This window comes from Hemitrygon akajei, chromosome 8 (assembly GCF_048418815.1).
Source record: "Hemitrygon akajei chromosome 8, sHemAka1.3, whole genome shotgun sequence".
NCBI lineage: Eukaryota > Metazoa > Chordata > Chondrichthyes > Myliobatiformes > Dasyatidae > Hemitrygon > Hemitrygon akajei.
In genome coordinates, this window is record NC_133131.1 from 132,772,872 (window position 1) to 132,792,607 (window position 19,736).

A 19,736-nucleotide genomic window follows, 5' to 3' on the forward strand; every position below is an offset into this window, starting at 1 on the left:
CATAATACAGGTAAATAGGACTTCAAATCCATAATTTCAAGCTGAAGTGTGAAATAAGGAATTTGCATCCACTCACACTGTAGTGTGCGGTAATACAATTTTGGATTGTGCTCTAAGGGGGATATATCTCACGTGAACTTGCGACAGTTCACTCATCCGGTGGTCTATCCCATCCTAACAGAAATTAGATGATTGATATTAACGGTGGAATGGAGAAGGTGAACGATCGCTTCGAAGAGCTATTGGTCAGTTTGATTTCAAACTTATTACACTTGTTTGAAGGTCCTTTGATCTACGCTCGCTGAGGCCACTCAATGCGACAGCGCATGCATTTGCGAGGCTGGTACCTACCAGAGCTTCTACACGGCCAAACGCTGTCAGCCACGGCTTGCATTGTTTGTTCAATGTTAAAAAATTGAAAAGTGTTGGTAATCGGTAGATTTTGCAGGTGTAGAATGTGGCTAACAACCATGCACAGTTGGTGCTCTCCAATGGCGAGGGTATGACAGAGACAGCTGGCTCAGTTTTCAGTCTGAAAACACCCCCTCGGTGGACCAAACACAACGACAGTGACCTTTCTGCGGGAAAACCAGCCATGTGCCTTTGACTGAATTAGCAATAAAGACGTCTTGCTATGACTTTTGTTCCTAACCAAAGCATCTAAATATCGCGTTAAATATGAGAAGTATTGTTCCCAGCTTTTTTTGGCCCTGAGAAATATTACAGTGCTGATTTGACGATTCGTTTTCTTATATCGCGTAACAAAACTTCTTGCTAGAGTGACTTACTTTTGAGCATGTCGTTACAAATGACCCCAATGTTTTCAGCAGTGAATTTATCAAACCATTCATCTGACAATACTTTTAAATGCATCATTGTCATGGATCATGGATTTGACAGATTAGCGAGAGGCACAGAAACCCTTTCCAAGGTCAAGTTGAAGATCTTATTTAGTGTTTAGCTTTTTTTTTGTTAAAGCTATAGAATAGTATCTTTGTATCTTTTAACTTTTCAGGCATATCTTGCGAATGGGGTTAAAAGCAACGTTGCGCAGCGCGGAAAGGAGAGATTCTTCCAGTAAGAGAGTAATGCACCTACACGAGTAAACAAAGGATATTTACAGCAAAGACTTTAAATAATGTTATTCAAAATGATTAAGTGCCTCAAAATGTTATTCATTTTCAAGTAGATTTAAATGTACGGCAAACTCTTTGATTGACATTTTTAACATTATCAGTTCGAGCCATTTCCATATTTCATATCATTTAAATCATAAATTGTCGTCAATAATGAAATTAAAATCTTTCTCGTAACAAAATCCATTCGTCAGTGTTAGCATTTCCGAATCCCGAATCCGATGAATGGCGTTCCTTTTCTCTTTTACCCATAGGCTTCGTATAAAGTATCCCGGTGCATATTTCCAGATGTACTTTGTATACGAGGGGACATTAAAACTTGTTACAACCCATCAAGTCAAGGAAGCCCTTTTGTTGAGAAATTTGAAGTAGAGGTTCCGCAGTTGTCAGCTCCCGAAGTGCAAAAGCACGCGTCATTTTCACTGCATTTAATCTTATCATGGATACAAGTATCACATCAGCCCTAAACTCTTTTAGGCATTAATTACTTCGTTTTTCGTATTATTTGCGTTTCTCAGCAGGATCGTGTTTTCGTGAGACTAATGCAGCTGCGAGCAGTAATGAACGCATTTCTCATCACAGGACCGATAAAGGTACGTGAAGTGAGATGTTTCTCCAAACATAGACAACGTGGTGTGAATCCTCTCCATGTTGAGTTTAATAAAAAAAGATAAATAAAGTATTGGAGCTCAAGTGACATGGGAGATAATTATGCTATATTTGAGTTAAATAGTTCTTTTCAGAATTCAGATTTATTATTTTTTATCATTGAATGTAATAAAATATACATAATTACTTATAAATACATTATAGCTCACACACATTTATTTCTGATCTTTAGCCAAAAGAAAATCCGCAGTTATTGAAGTAAGTTTGCGACAATGTCGTCAAATTCTCTATTACAAATCTATTGCCATAAAGAAAAATGAACTATGTAAAGGAATGGCCGTCTCTGATGGAGATCCATCTTTTCAGAGTCAGAAACGCTTTATGAATGGATGTGATGGAATAATGTCACCAACTGAACTGAATGTCAACGATTTCATAGATTAATAGTCCGACCTTTTGGTTAAACTGCCTTTTGTCTGTTTAGCTAAATCTTTCTTCTAGAAACTACTAGTAAAGTTGGGTTATATTTTCCAACTCAGCTTTGCAGAAATTGTTAAACGTGGTGGTTGAAATTGTCTCTTGTGTTTGAAGGTAAGACTGTGAAGACGATTAGTCAACATAGACAATCGTGAAAATGTCGGAAAGCCAGTTTCAGGAAAAGATCCAGTCCGATTACGATTAACTCTTGAGGTGAATTCGACAGGGCTGAGCAGTTCAAAGTCCCAGTTCAGCTCCCCTCTGAGCTTACGTCACCCATATAAGTGAACTAGTTAGTCAAAAATGTTCTTAGATGGTGAACTTCTATAATTTCCATACAATCATAGCGTATTACTTTGATTATATAGAAGATACTGCAACTCGACGAAAGACACCGAACAGTGCAGAAATGTGGAACAGCTCTCCCTATGGCTAGAACTTGAAATTCCTGTCGGAATAGAGAATGATCGCAAAATGGCAAAATATTTTAGTAAATAACGTAATATAAAAAAACTCGTTGATAATGTCCGAATGCCAGTAAAATTCAACCCCATGAATTCCCTGTTAAATATTTAAATTAGTGTTAAACTCACCATAAAACTTTCTGTCTGACGATATTGATTTATGAGAGGGCGAAAGACAGGGGCTGTATTTTACCATGACAAACGCATTTGAAAACGAAAGCGTTTGACTATTCAAATCTTTCCAGCATCTTTTACCTTCTTGCTGTTGCAGCAGACGCCACCGGTTGCACCGCACAATTGAGAGAAGAATAAACCATTTTGTGTCAGGAGGGACAGAAGATAGAGTGTAAATTCGTGCTTGTACAACCAGTTGGCGCTGTTTGATATAGCTGGACTAACATCTACAACACAAATATAGCTTTAATAACAATTTGCATATGGGTTTAATATCCTGGATATTCATATCAACACGCTTCAGGATTTAGTAAAGGATTAGTCTCATTATAGAGTCAGAAATGTGTACAGTTCAGATATCACCATTACTCGCGCTATACTTGATCCACCATAACGACCGAATGCACAAAAAGGACAGAATTATTGTAAACCCTTTCACCATGTTCTTACTATGAATCCTGCGGGGAGTAACTTCTTGACGGATGCTTTGTAGTTTTGAGTTCATTAACTCAGATATTTCATTTTTGCTTTGGAGAAAAATGAATGCAACTGCAATATAACGGAATATATTTAAAGCAGCAGTTTATTATTCAATGCAAGTACTACTGTGAATTTCAGAAACATATTGCAACTTGGAAAGTCAGACTGCATGGGTTTTTGAACGACATTAACCTACCATAAAATTTCGGGGTTTACAAAGGGCACTGCGGGCGCATATATCTGTTGTTATATATCTAACCAATGTATTAAAACAGTCCGCGTGATAATATGACAAACTGCTAATCCGTTGCTATAAATCTGGCAGCTAATGTGAGATTTGGGCTTCTTGCAATCCTGTTTTCATTAACATAAATTATCAGGTGATCTGTAAATACATAAAAAATGGGAAGAAATTATCAGGCCACGCTCTTTTGAATTTTGGAAATGATTTCCGTCGCCATCTCGCCTTTGATTCGGTGTGGCAATGTGTATCCATAAAAAAGGGAAAATGGTTGATTTGCATACAGTATTTCATAATAAAGTGCATTCAGATATGTATTTCAAAACATTTGATACTGATCATAAAACTTTAGAGAAGTTCGAGAAAAGCACTTAGAAACATCAAGGTAATTAAGATTGCTTCCTGAATACAGACACCATAAGACCATAAAATAACACCCTTGGAAAATGCCAAGATTTTCGAAAAGCCTTTGATAATTGTGAAAAATTAAAAAAGTTCATCCTGTAGGAAGCTGCCTGTGGACAAAATGTTGGCTGACTAATAGGAAACAGGGAACGGTCTTTTTCTAGCTGGCAAGAAGTAACCAGTGATGTGCCATAGGGATATGTATTGATGCCTTGGCTCTTGGGTGGAGGCACCAAATATTCAATTGCTAAGTTTGCTGATGCTGCAAAAGTAGGTAGGAAAGGGACATAGTAGATTAAACGAGTGCTCAAAGATCTGACAAATGTAATGCAATGTGGGGAATTGCAAAACGGTCCATTTTGGCGGAAAAGATGTTAGGGATAAGATATTACAGAGCTCAGAGAAGTAGAGGGTCCTAATGCATGATCTACAAAAGGCTAGTATGCAGGCAAAGCAAACAATTAGGAAAACCAGCACAACATTATTAATTATTACAAAGAGTTAGGTGCAAAAGCACGAAGAAATAAAAAAGACACTTATAGATAACTGGAAATCTGAAATAAAATCAGAAAAAAAAATGTAAGTACTTAATAGTGTCAGGCTAAGAAAGGAGTGCATTTATGTTATGGTTAGGTGGGACATTGGTGACAACACATCTTGAGTACTGCGTACAAAATTGGTTTTCTTATTTAACAAAGGATGTAGGGTGCAGTTTAGAAAGAGTTTACTAGACTAATACTTTGAATGGGTGGGTAGTCTGAAGAGGAAAGAATTGGCTAAACTTGTACCTACTGGAGTTAGGAAGAGTGAGAAGTGACTTGGTTGAAACATGTAAGATTCAGAGGGGTTTTATACTGTTAGGCTATGGAGGACATTTTCTGCAGTGGGGCATTGTTTAAAAATAAATGATTGCCCTTTAAAACAGAGTTAAGCAAAAATCTCTGCGTGTTGTGATCTTTTTGAGCGCTCTTCCTCAAAGATGCTTGAACTCCTTGAATACTTTTAAAGCAGTGTTACTTAGATGAAAATGAAGTAAAATATTGCAGATTCTGGGAAGCTGAATTAAAAACAGAAAATGCTGAAGAAAATTCAACAGCTTAGGTCACATCTGTGAAAGGAGAAACAGAGAGAATGCATCAGGTTGAAGACCCTTCATCAGAACTGGGGAGGAGCTTAAGATAGGTTCTTGATAAGCAAGAATGGGTTAAAGGTTACTGAGGATTTGTGAGAAAGAAGAGTGATAATCAGATGTGCCATGATCTTATATATATGGTGGAGGAGGCAAGACTGGCCAAGTGACCTACTCCTGTTACTGCAGAAAATACAACAAAACACAGCAAAACAGGCAGCATCTGTGGAGAGAGAATTCTTGAACTATAAATGTTTCTCTGTTTTTAGCAAATTTCCAGAAACGTCAGCATCTTGCTTTTGAATTATATTGTAATTTACTTTAGGAAATGGATTATATATGTGTTTTGGCAAAAAAACATAATTAGCTATGCTTAAAATCTGCACCATCATATCCTAGAGGTGGGCTTTTTTTTTATAGACAATCTCAATGTATCCAAGAAAATGTGACATTTTCTGTTCTGTCCACTACCCCAAGAATGAAGTTAAAAATAATCAAAATGACTTTAAAAATCAATCATATTGGATTTAACCGATCTTAGATTCAGCTCATCAATACAGAAAAAATTGAATATTTTTGTAAATTAGACATGAAGATGTTACTTTTGAGGTACAGCTGGACACCAGCACATGCCTTTAGAGTGCTCTGAGCAGCAACATAATGCCATAATTTCTTCTGTTCAACAGCCAGGTGTCCACACACATTTCTTTCTCATAATTATAATGCTGGAAGAAAGTTAATGAAGCAGACAGCACCAGCTAATATTAAACACTTCAAAGGGAGCCTAGAACACTGAAGTGCTTTCTAAACTAAAGGGACCGAGTAAGCAGGTAAAGTGGGTAAGCCTTTTTGAGTTGTGGGCTTAAGTTCAGGCCAAACTTTTGATAAGCAATCTGAGGATAAGCAGAGTGTAATACAATCAGTCTCCAATATAAACTAGCTTCTACTGCATAGGAGACTATTAATGAAGAATTATTAATAAGGGATTATAAATAAATAGTATTAATAATATTCCAATTAATATCATGTGACTGTTCCTGGAAGCATTTCAGCACTGGCTGTGTTGGTAAATAGATAATTGATAGTTTCACAAATATTAGAAACATAGAAAATCTACAGCACATTATAGGCCCTTCGGCCCACAATGTTATGCCTATCACGTATCCTACTCTAGAAGCTGCCTGGAATTTCCCTACTGCATGGCCCTCTATTTTTCTAAGCTCCATGTACCTATCTCAGAGTCTCTTAAATTACCCTATTGTATCTGCCTTTACCACCTTCGCTGGCAGTGCATTCCACACACCCACCACTTTCTGTGTGAAAAACTTACCTCTGACATATCCGTTGTACCTACTTCCAAGCACCTTAAAACTATGCCTCCTTGTGTTAGCCATTTCAACTCTGGGAAAAAGTCTCTGACTATCCACACGATCAATACCTCTCATCATCTTATACAGCTCTCTCAGGTCACCCCTCATCTTCCATCACTCCAAGGAGAAAAGGCCAGGCTCATTTAACCTATTCTCGTAAGGCATGCTGTCCAATCCAGGCAACATCCTTGTAAATCTCCTCTGCACTCTCTCTATAGTATCCACATCCTTTCTGTAATGAGGTGACCAGAACTGAATACAGTACTCCAAGTGGGGTCTAACTGAGGTCTTATATAGCTGCAACATTACCTAACAGCTTTTGAACTCAATCCCACTGTTGATGAAGGCCAACACACCAAATGCCTTCTTAACCACAGAGTCAAACTGCTCAACAGCTTTGAGTGTCCTATGGACATGGACCTGATCATCCACACTGCCAAGAATCTTGCCATTAATATTATATTCTATCTTCAAATTTGACCTACTGAAATGTAACACTTCACACTTATCTGGGTTGAACTACATCTGCCACTTCTCAGCCCAGTTCTGCATCCTATTGATGTCCCATTGTAACCTTTGACATCCCTGAGACTATCCACAGCACCCCCAACTTTTGTGTCATCAGCAAACTTACTGACCAATCCATCTACTTCCTCATTCAGGTCATTTATAAAAATCACAAAGAGGAAGGTTCCCAGACCAGATCCCTACAGAACACCACTGATCACCATCCTCCATGCAAAATACGAACCATCCACAACCACCCTTTGCCTTCTGTGGACAAGCCAATTCTGGACGCACAAAGCGAGGTCTCCTTGGATCCCATGCCTCATTACTTTCTGAATGAGCCTTGCATGGTGAACCTTATCAAATGCCTTACTGAAATCCATATACACTACATCCACTGCTCTACCTTCATCAATGTGTTTTGTTACATCCTCAAAGAATTCAATCAGGTTCATAAGGCATGACCTGCCCTTGACAAAGCCATGCTGACTATCCCTAATCAGAGTACATCTCTCCAAGTGCTCATAAATTCTGTCTCTCAGGATCTTCTTCAACAACTTGCCCACCACTGAAGCAAGACTCACTGGTCTATAATTTCCTGGGTCATCTCTACTCCCTTTCTTGAACAAGGGAACAATGTGTGCAACTTTCCAATCCTCTGGTACTTTTCCTGTCCCTATTGATGATGCAAAAATCATTGCCAGAAGCTCAGCAATCTCCTCCCTTGCTTCCCACAGTAGCCTGGGGTATATCTTGTCCATTCCTGGCAACTTATCTAACTTAATACTGTTCAAAAGCTCCAATACATCCTCTTTCTTAATGTCTGTATACTCAAGTGTTTTAGTCCAGTGTTAGTTATTCCTACATTTGCCAAGGCCCTTTTTACTGGTGAATACTGAAGCAAAATATTCATTAAGTACCTCCGCTACCTCCTCTGGCTCCTTGCACATCTTTCCACTCTCACTCCTGATTGGTCCTATTCTCACATGGCTCATCCTCTTGCTCTTCACATCTTGAAGAATGCCTTGGGGTTTTCCTTAATCCTGCTCACCAAGGCCTTCTCATGGCCCCTTCTAGCTCCTTCCTGCGCCCTTGTAATTTTTTTTCTTTTCTTTTCTTCTAGATTTTCTACATCCTTTGTACACCATGGTTCTTTAACCCAATCATCCTTACCCTGCCTCAATGGAACATACCTACGCAGAATGCCATGCAAATGTTCCCTGAACATTTGCCACATTTCTGCCATGCATTTCCCTGAGAACCTCTGCACCCGTTTTATGTTCCCAAGTTCCTGCCTAATAGCATCATATTTTCCCCTACCCCAATTAAATGTTTTCTCAAAGTTTCTCCTCCAATACCTCTCCAGTACTATGGTAAATAAGATAGAATTGTGATTAATATCTTGAAAATACTCTCCCGAGAGATCTGACAACCTGACCAGCTTCATTTTCCAATACTAGATCAAGTACAGTGTCTCCTCTAGTTGACTTACCTATATATTGCATCAGGAAACCTTCCTGAACACACCTAATAAACTCCACCCCATCTAAACCCCTTGCTCTTAGGAGATGCCAGTCAGTATGAGGAAACTTAATATCACCCATCACAACAACCTTATTATTATTGCACCGTTCCAGAATCCACCTCTTTGTATTGAGGGGTCTATAAAAAAACCCAGTAGAGTTATTGCCCCCTTCCTGTTTCTAACTTACACCCACAATGACTCAATAGACAATCCCTCCATGACTTTTTCCTTTTCTGCAGCCCTGATTAGCAGTGCTACTCTCACCGCTTTTGCCTCCTTTCCTGTACTTTTTGAAACACCTAAAGCCCGGCACACTCAGCAGGCATTCATGCCGCTGAGTCATTCAAGTCTCTGTAATAGCTACAACATCATAGTTCCCAAAATGTTATTCCAAAACTGGCTCTAAAAGTGATTCATAAACACAAGAGATTCTGCAGATACTGGAAATCCAAGACAACACACACAAAATGCTGGACAAACTCAGGAGGTCGGTTAACAATAAACAGTCAATGTTTTGGGCTGAGACCAAGGCATGTATTTCAAAGTGATTGTCATGCATTGTAAAAATTTGTTTTCAAATGGTTAACAATGAAAAAAAGAGAACATCCATTGAAGATTAAGGAATGATTCACAATTCACCAGGCATTCTTTTCATCCTGGATTAGACAGGAATCCATTTTTGAGTGAACTAGCTTTCCCTCTGTAAATTCTAAAAGTAAAAGTAAAACTAAAAATAACAATATTACTTTAAATATACACCAAGATTTTAATTCAATTCAGAACAGAAACATCATCTACTTACTAGAAGATAAAACACTGAAAATATTATTTTACATACATTAAAGAATTTTAAGTGCTTGGAAGTAAGTACAGAGGGGATGTTAGGGTTAAGTTTTTTACAGAGAGAGTGGTGAGTGCGTGGAATGGGCTGCCAGCGACTGTGGTGGAGGTGGATACGATAGGGTCTTTTAAGAGATTCCTGGATAGGTACATGGAGCTTAGAAAAATAGAGGACTATGGGTAACCTTAAGTAATTTCTAAAGTAAGTACATGTTCTGCACAGCATTGTGGGCTGAAGGGCCTGTATTGTGTTGTAGGTTTTCTGTGTTTCTAAAGAATTGTATTTTTCATATCTCTTTTAAGATCCACTTCTACTCCTTGAGGAGGTTGAGGTGAGTGACACCCCCTCCCCACCATTCTAACCTATTTTTACAGGACCACCATTGAGAGTGTCCAAACCAGCTGAATCACCAAATGGTAAGGGAATTGCAAGGCATCTGACCACAAGTTCCTACAAAGCATTGCAAGGACTGTTGAGTGCATCATTGGGGTGTTGCTTCCACCTATCAGAGATATTTGTCAGGAGCACTGTATATGCAGGGCCCTTAGCATTGTCAACGATCCTTTGATCTGTCCAACAATCTCTTTGATCCCCTACCATCAGGCAGGATATACCATAGCATTAGGACAAGTACTGTTAGAATAGGAAGCAGGTGGTTTCCCAGGCCTTAAGACTACTGAATTCCCTGCACCACCCAGGTCTCATCGCCGATAAAGCACCAGTAGTGTTATACTGTTTATTTTTTAACTTGCGTCATAAACACACTTTATTATTTATTAATTTACTCGTGGTAATATTACTTTATGTGTTACATGTTATTTGTATTAGATATATGTACTGTGTTGTGCACCTTGATCCGAAGGAATGTTGTTTTGTTTGGCAGTATACATGTGTATGGTTGAATGACAATAAATTGTACTTGAAGTTGTCCTGAAATATATAGTAGTCAACAAAGTAATTTTGACATTTAGTCACTTGTAATATGGGGAACACAAAAGCTAGCATTGGTACGGCAAGCTTTGCCAAAGGTCATTTGATGATGCATTGATTTTGTTTTTGGTTTAAATGAAGTATAAATAGTGGGCAGGATGCCCAGTTTAAAAAAGCTGCACCAACCTTTTAGCCACTACTTAATGTCTCATTTGCAAGATGGCACCTCCAAAGCAGAAATATTTTCTCAGTATTAATCTGGCTAGCTTTTGGTATTCAAGTCTTTAGGATGGGACTTTGGCTTGAGTGTAAGAGTACTGAACTAAACCAGCGGTGACACTTCTTGCAGAATTTCTTCAGAAGGATTACATACAAGCAATTCACTAGGTTGTCCACTCAGATCAAGAATCTCACAGTCATTGTACTGAATAGGTCTGAAGGGGAAGAGAAATCAAAATAAAACTATAACGGTGTTTGCTCAGAGGTTAGAAATTATGGAGCTTGGTTAATGTGAGATGAACCACTGATGAAATATGAAATGCTTTTAAAATTTTATATTTTTACAGAAGTAAGTTGAATTAATTTAACAGATTGTATCTGATCAAAAGTATTACACTATTCACTTGGTGTAGAATAATGATTTGTACTATGCCTTGGATCATTGTAATTGCTCAGTTGTTCTTTCCTGCAACTGAAGAGCTACATATACAATAAGCACATACTGTACTGTACATCCCATTCAAGCAATATTACCATTATACCTCAAACTGGATTTGGACAGCATGAATCAATTTTCATTAAATTAATACATCCAAACTATTTACTAGAACGTCTGTTGTTTGTAAACACCGTACCCAAAATGTGATATAATGTGAGAGTACTTTATTGTTGTAATGTAGAGCTTGGATTAGATATACTGTAGCTATCTCACCTCTTCATCAGAAGTTTGGAGGCTGAATGCCCATTCTAAATTCTGTGAATATCAGGATCAAAGTTCAGCATAGTAGTGAGGAATGCTGGAGATGCTGCCTTTGAAATTATATATTAAATAAGACTCCAGTAATTGCATTCAAACAAGAAATATTCCATACCACACGCAACAATTTGTCATGCAATTTTTTTCAAAGCACCACAAAAACCATCCTATCTGGATGCATAACGGTTTGGTATGGCATTTGCTCTGCACATAACTGCAAGAAACTCCAGAGAATAATGGAAACAGATCAATATATCACAGAAATCCCTCCATATGGACTCTTTCTTTTGCTCACTACCTCAGTAAAACAGCCAGCATAAACAAAGACCCAACTCACCCTGGATGTTCTCTCTTCTTCCCTCTTCCACTAACCCCACTTCTTCTTCTTCTTAAGCCTATCACCTCTTTTGGGGCAGAGACTACCAACAGTAGTTTGCCACAATCCTCCATCCTGGGCCAACATAAGGTCACTTGGCTCTGTGGCTTCCACTTACACCACATGTCTTCACATGTCCTCTATGCAAAGATTTTTCCTCTCAAAAATGAAGCTCTGAAGTCTGGAGCTCTGGATTTTTAAGAGAAGCAGTTGTTAGCCCTCATACCCAACCCTCCTCCTTTTGCAACCAGGCTTGCGGCCATCCATGGCGGTGTTCTCTTCCATTGGGCAGAAGGTATAAAAGCCTGAAAGCATGTATCACCAGGCTCAAGGATAGCTGTTATAAGACTATTAAACAGTTCACTAGTACAAGAAATGGACTCTTCACCTCACAATCTACCTCATATTGATCCTGGACTGTATTGCTTACCTGAACTGTACACTTTTGTAGCTGTTACACTTTATTCTGCATTGTTATTGTTTTACCATGGTCTACCCCAATGCACTACCTAATTATTTTGATCTGTATGAAGAGTATGCAATTGTCACTGTATCACAATATATGTGATAATAATAAAACAATTCCAATTCCTAAGTGAAACAATATGTATCTCTTAGCCAGATCAGTCCCTTGTACTCTTAGAATTAGCATGTTACTTTTGGCATTTGTTTTGCACAAATAACATGCCATCTTTGCCTACAGGGTAACAAGATATTTAAATTACATGAAACATATTGAAACATTATCATGATATGAAAAATAATATATAGTACTGTGTAAAAGTCTTAGGCACATACCGTATATATGACTAGGGTGCTTAAGACTTTTGCAATGTACTGTATTTGTCAGCATATACCGAAGAGCAAATTTGTAAATTTGGTGGGAGCAAAGGATGTTAGGAATGGTGAGGGTGGAGCACCAAGGGAAGGGTGTGGGATAGGTGGCAGAGAAGGACTGCCAAGGGTGTTGTTGGTGTGGGGGTAGCGCAGGTGCAGATAAATCCAGCCCTGAGTAACACCAGGCAAGGTTGTCTGATTCCAAACAATTGGTTTATTGATCATTACAAAATGTCTCTGGTGCTTTCCACTCCCTGCCCTTTCCTTCCAGTTTTCTCCAACCATGATTCCCCTCTTCCAGCATCCTTCCCACTCTCAGTCCACAATAGACTCATATCAGAATTAGGTTTACCATCACTCCCATATTTCATGAAATTTGTTTTCTTGTGGCAGCAGTAGTGCAATACATAAAATTAATGCAGTACTGTGCAAAATTCTTAGGCACCCTAGGTACTTTCGCACAGAACTGTAAATGAATGCTAAGAGTGGAATCTGAAGATGTCATGCTTTTCCAAATAGATGGATAACCTAGCGAAAAACAGTGTGAAGGTAAATTGCTTTGAACAAAACTATGAGTTATGTACAGATTCTGTATTTGTGTAATATGAAACAACACAAAATCAACAATATAAACTAGCTTCAGATAAAGGATGACTGTAAAAATGAATGGGTCTAATATTTTTCAGAGGAGACACTGGAGACTGCATTTTCTGGAATCTAAAGCAAGAAACAATCTGTTGGAAGAACTCAGTGTGTCATGTACATCCACAGGAGGAAAGGAAATGTTAATGTTTTGGGTCAAAACCTGGCATCAGGAATATTGTTTTCACTCTGACTTTCATAAAGGCTACCAAAACAGGGAAATAATATCCCCTTAATGTTTGTGCATAATGTTTAGGGGTAGTATATTTTAGTCTCAGGCATTAGTAATGGAAGTATTCTGGGTGAAAACAGTTTTCTGAAATGTTACATTTTATTAAAAATGATTTCACATGCATTTGAATTTGGTGGAGCATGTGAACAACAGGCAGAACACTAAAGAATGGGGTGTAGAATTCTTAAACTCTATTTAGTTTTAAGTAAAATCAGGAAGTCTCCTATACCTAATAAGGTAGTAGCTAAGTGTATGTTCGTGATCTTCTGCTGCAGGCCATCCACTTCACTGCTTGATGTGCTGTGTATTCAGAGATGGTCTTCTGCACACTACTACTGTAATGCATGCTCACTGGATGTATTTTTTTTGTTTTTCACACCATTCTCTGTAAACTCCAGAGACTGTTGTGCACAAAAATCCCAGGAGATCAGTAGTTTCTGAGATACTCAAACCACCCTGTCTGGCACCAACAATCATTCCAGTCAAAGTCACTTAAATCACATTTCTTTCCCATTCTAATGCTTGGCCTGAACAACATCTGAACCTTTTGACCACGTCTGCATGCTTTTATGCATTGAGTTTCTGCCATATAATTGACTGAGTAGTAGTTATATTACAGAGCAGATGTACAGGTGTACCTAATAAAGTGACAACAGTATGTACATATCATGGTTGACCTTGTTGATGCTAACAATTGTAATTGTTGATCAGTAGTAGAGAATATGGGGAAGGATGTGCAGATTAATGCTACTGGAAGCCATGGGTGAACTAGGAGATCCATTCCCTCTGAAATTTAGAGAGCAGTGTTCACAAGAAATTGAGATACAATTTCTGTAAAATTATCAACGATGCTAAAAGACACTATTAATCCAAAATTGAGTCACAGACCAACCAGTTGTAGCAGGGCTTACATGCTCTAACAATTTACATAACGAAGCCAGGCAATATTACTGATAACAGTTCATCCCATTCTGTTCAGCTTAATTCATTGTATTCTCATTTTGAACAGAAGGGGATTGATGTCACCACCTACCCCGACAGCCTCCAATGCACCTGAACACACGGTCACTGTAGCAGAATAAGATCAGTTTTCAGCACAGTGAACCCATGGAAAGCATTTGGCCCATATAGTGCCCCTGCCATGTCCTTAGATTCTGCATTAATCAGCTGACAGGGCTATTTGCAGACATTTTTAACCTCTCCCTGGGTTACCATCATAGTTGCCCATATCTCGAATAACAATGAATCAGAGTACAGGGAGAAGATAGAGAGCTTAGTAACATGGTTTTATGACAACAACTTTACCCTCAATGTCAGCAAAAGAGAAGGACTAGTTATTGACTTCAGGAAGGGAGGCAGTGCACATGCTCCTGTTTACATCAGTGGTGCTGAGGTCAAGAGGGTTCAGAGCTTCAGCTCCTAGGAGTGAATATTGCCAATTATCCTGGTGAAACCACATTGATGCCACAGTAATAAAGCTCAATAATGCCTCTACTTTCTTAGGCGGCAAAAGAAATTTGACAGGTCCTTTTGTCCCTCACTAATTTTTATTGAAGCTCCATAGCAAGCATCCTATTCAGATGCATCTCAGCTTGGTATGACAACTGCTCCACCTGTGACCACAGGAAACTGTAAAGAGTTGTGGACACCACTCAGTCTACCGTGCAAACTAGCCTCTGCTCTATGAAACTCTGTCTGCATTTGCAACTTCCTAGGTAAAGTAGTCAGCATAATCAAAGACCCTACTAACCCCAAAGCCTCTCTCTTCTCCTCCCTCCCATTGAGCAGAAGATACAAAAGCCTGAAATCACATTACCACTAGTCTCAGTGACAGCTTCTTTCCCACTGTTGTAAGACTATTGAATAGTTCGCTAGTATTATAAGATGGACTCTTGACCTCACAATCTTCCTTGTTTATGACTTCGCACTGCATTGTCTACCTACAGTACACTGTACTTTCTCTGTAACTGTAACATTTAACTCTGCACTCCATTATTCTTTTTCCTTGTATACATCAATGCACTGTTGTAATGAATTGATCTGTATGAACAGTACACAAGTTTTTCACAGTACCTTTATACAAGTGACAATAATACATCAATTTACCAATTTATCTCTTATTAGGCCCTTTGATGCTGTGTCCTAGTTGTCTACATGACATGCAAGCCAGGGCAGTACAACATGGCGAGCAACTGCTGTCCATGCACAGGCTCCTGCTCTCCACACAGCTGATGAATCCAAAGGAATAGCAGAGACTGATACAGCTTGGCACTAGCAGTATTGCAGGATTTGCTGGTCAGCATAGAACTTAATGTAGAATTGCCTTAGGAATTCCAGCTCTGGATTTTTCTTTGGGGTTTACTCACGGTCTTTCCTATGAATGGGTATAGATGCAAGGCAGTGGAGCTTTGAGATCAGAGTTTTCCTTCTCTCAGATGAGCTACTAACCCCATCTGCCCAAAGTGACTGGTTTTAAGGAGGCAGTATCCCAACCTTGATCCTTCTATCAGTAGAAGTGATGCCATTGGTTTTAGCAGCTAAGCCGTATGTGAAGGCCAGGAGCTGGACTTGGTTGTTAGAGACTATTTAAGAAACATGCCATTTAATAGGTAGTGGGTGCTTATCCCCACTACCTGCCCTGGTTATGACAGCTTGAGGGAACCTTATCTCTAATAAGGTAAGTTCAAATGGATTAATGGAGGCAGTTACTAGTGCTTTCAGATTTTTGAAAATGATAGAGCTGTGTGATATGCTCAATACACTGGATTATACAAATTGAATAAGAAAATCTGAGTGAACACGATAGAAGGGAAAAATGAGTTATCTAAAGCTAAATAATTCAATACTGAGCTGGAGACTGCAGTGTACCCATATGGAATACAAAGTGTTGAGCTTCAATGTAACAATGCAGTAGGCCATAGATAGTAATGTCAGAGTGGCAGTAGGAGTGGATTGGGAAGAAAAGAGGCAGCCAATTTAGAAGTTAGGTTCACTCCAGTCCACTGAATGTAGGTCATAAGCACTGAATGCAGGTCATAAGTACAAGAGATTCTGCAGATGCTGGAAATCTTGAGTAACACACATAAAATGCTTGAGGACCTCGGCAAGTCAGGTAGCATCTATGGAGGGGAATGAAGAGCTCATGTTTCAGGCCAAGACCTTTAATCAGGATTGGAATGGAAGGGGGCAGAAGCCAGAATAACAATGTAGGCGGAAAGGGATGGAGTACAAACTGGCAGGTGATGTGTGAGACTATGTGAGGGGAAACTGGGTGTTTGGGGAGGGGGAATGAAGTAAGAAGTTGGGAGGGGAGAGATGAAACAGCTGAAGGACTGAAGACAAGGGAATTTAAGAGGAGAGACCATGAATAAAGGAAAGGTGTAGTAGAACGAGAGGAAGGAATCCATGGAAGAAAGGGAAGGAAGAGGAGAACAATAGAAAGGTATGCATAGAAGAAATGGAAAGTGCTTGGCTAAGTGATTACTCAATCTGAATTTGATTTATCCACTGTAGGAACTTAAGCATTGCTGGGTATGTCCCACAGCCTCACTATTTACAAGACATTAAACAGGCAAAGAAACAATGTGCAGGTAGCTGCTCTCATTAAGCAATTTGGACCACTTCTCCATCAGAGGTACCTTCTTCCATAAAACTTCTCCCCCACTGAAAACAAGTTTCTTCCTCTTTTTGAATTCTGAAGAAACATTAACCGTTTCTCCTTCTGCAGATGCTCTCTGACCTACTGAATATTTCCAGAATTATGTAATTTTTTGATTTTCACTACTCTATCAATCAAGTACTACAGATACTTTTCAACCAATGAAAAAGAAAGAAAGTCTGTAAAGATAGAACACTTACTGTAAAATGGAGCTGACACTGGGGACAAAACACTTTAGGGTACAAATCCCAATGCAAACTATTGAAGATCAAATGCATTCTCTGATCAGAAAGATCACAACCCTCTAACAGCTTCAAAGTTTTGCTTGGTCTAAAAATGAACTGGAAATATTACTATTTTCTAATCTGTATTCTATTCATTATGAAGCGTCCAACATTTTTCTTGCTTTATTATGCCAAGACATCTTCAATGAGCTTTCAATTTCAAAATAAATGTTTAGATAAACTGCAAAGAATTAAAGAGGGACTCAAAGGTGACTAGATTATTTTACAATATACAAACTTTGTAATTTTGACTATTTTTCTGGCAGGATATAACAGATTAAATAATTACATTTCCTCTCTATATCTAAGATTTTTCATTTACTGGTGCTGTCTTTGGGGATTCAAATAACCTTGTTTCCTACAGAATAACTTTACAACTTTTATAATCTTTCTTGTTCAATATAAAAATAAAATCTTCATTGATCTAGACAATTTTATAGACTTTTATAAGCAATGTGATGTTTTTCAACACACCAAAATAATTACTTTGGTGTCAGGTGTCAGGTCTTTCAGTGGGAGAGCATTTTGGAGATAGTGATCACAATTCTATCTCCTTTACCATAGCATTGGAGAGGGATAGGAGCAGACAAGTCAAGAAAATGTTTAATTGGAGTAAGGGGAAATATGAAGCTATCAGGCAGGAACTTGGAAGCATAAACTGGGAGCAGATGTTCTCAGGGAAATGTATGGCAAAAATGTGGCAAATATTCAGGAGATATTTGCGTGGCGTTCTGCATAGGTTTGTTCCAATGAGATAGGGAAAGGATGGTAGGGTACAGGAACCATGGTGCACAAAGGCTGTTGAAAATCCAGTCAGGAAGAAAAGAAAAGCTTACGAAAGGTTCAGAAAACTAGGTAATGATAGAGATCGAGAAAATTATAAAGTTAGCAGGCAGGAGCTTAAGTAAGAAAATAGGAGAGCCAGAGGGGCCATGAGAAGGCCCTGGCAAGCAGGATTAAGGAAAACCCCAAGGCATTCTACAAGTATGTGAAGAGCAAGAGGATAAGATGTGAGAAAATAGGACCAATCAAGTGTGACAGTGGAAAAGTTTTTATGGAACTGGAGGAAGTAGTGGAGGTACTTAACGAATACTTTGCCTCAGTATTCACTATGGAAAAGGACCTTGATGATTGTAGGGATGACTCACAGTGCACTGAAAAGCTTGAGCATATAGACATTAAGGAAGAGGATGTGCTGGAGTTTTTGGAAAGCTTCAAGTTGGATAAGTTGCCAGGACCAGATGAGATGTACCCCAGGTTACAGTGGGAGGTGAGGGAGGAGATTGCTGAGTCTCTGTCAATGATCTTTGCATCATCAATGGGGATGGGAGAGGTTCTGGAGGATTGGAGGGTTGCAGATGTTGTCCCTTTATTCAAGAAAGGGAGTAGAGATAGCCCAGGAAATTATAGACCAGTGAGTCTTACTTCAGTGGTTGGTAAGTTGATGGGGAAGATCCTGAGAGGCAGGATTTATGAACATTTGAAGAGGCATAATATGATTAGGAATAGTCTGCATGGCTTTGTGAAAGGCAGGACGTGCCTTATGAGCCTGATTGAATTTTTTGAGGATGTGACTAAACACATTGATGAAGGTAGAGCAGTAGATGTAGTGTATATGGATTTCAGCAAGGCATTTGATAAGGTACCCCATGCCAGGCTTATTGAGAAAGTAAGGAGGCATGGAATCCAAGGGGACCTTGCTTTGTGGATCCAGAATTGGCTTGCCTACAGAGGTAAAGAGTGGTTATAGATGGGTCATATTCTGTATGGGGGCCAGTGACCAGTGGTGTGCCTCTGGGATCTATTCTGGGACCACTTCTCTTCGTGATTTTTATAAATAACCTGGATGAGGAAGTGAAGGGATGGGTTAGTAAATTTGCTGATGACACAAAGGTTCAGGGTGTTGTGGATAGTGTGTAGGGCTGTCAGAGGTTACAGCGGGACATTGATAGGATGCAAAACTGGGCTGAGAAGCGGCAGATGGAGTTCAACCCAGATAAGTGTGAGGTGGTTCATTTTGGTAGGTCAAACATTTTGGCAGAATATAGTATTAATGGTAAGACTGTTGGCAGTGTGGAGGATCAGAGGGATCTTGGGGTCCGAGTCCATAGGACACTCAAAGCTGCTGTGCAGGTTGATTGTGTGGTTAAGACGGCATACAATGTATTGGCCTTCATCAACCGTGGGATTGAGTTTAAGAGCCAAGAGGTAATGTTACAGCTCTATAGGACCCTGGTCAGACCCACTGTGCTCAGTTCTGGTCACCTCACTGCAGGAAGGATGTGGAAACCATAGAGAGGGTGCAGAGGAGATTTACAAAATGTTGTCTGGATTGGGGAGCATGCCTTATGAGAATAGGTTGAGTGAGCTCGGCCTTTTCTCCTTGGAGTGACAGGAGATGAGAGGTGACCTGATAGAGGTGTATAAGATGATGAGAGGCATT

The 19,736-nt window shown here is 39.2% G+C and overlaps 1 protein-coding gene across 1 annotated transcript in view; it reads right to left on the reverse strand.

Annotated features, from left to right (window-relative positions):
• Positions 1-3,518: 3,518 nt before the first annotated feature.
• The window catches only part of c8h10orf67 (chromosome 8 C10orf67 homolog), a 159,981-nt gene continuing 143,763 nt past the window's right edge, over positions 3,519-19,736 (reverse strand). Inside the window, exon 17 of the mRNA XM_073052952.1 lies at positions 3,519-3,725. Within this exon, the coding sequence (XP_072909053.1) occupies positions 3,704-3,725 (22 nt within the window). The 3' untranslated portion in view covers positions 3,519-3,703. The remainder of the gene's footprint in view (positions 3,726-19,736) is intronic.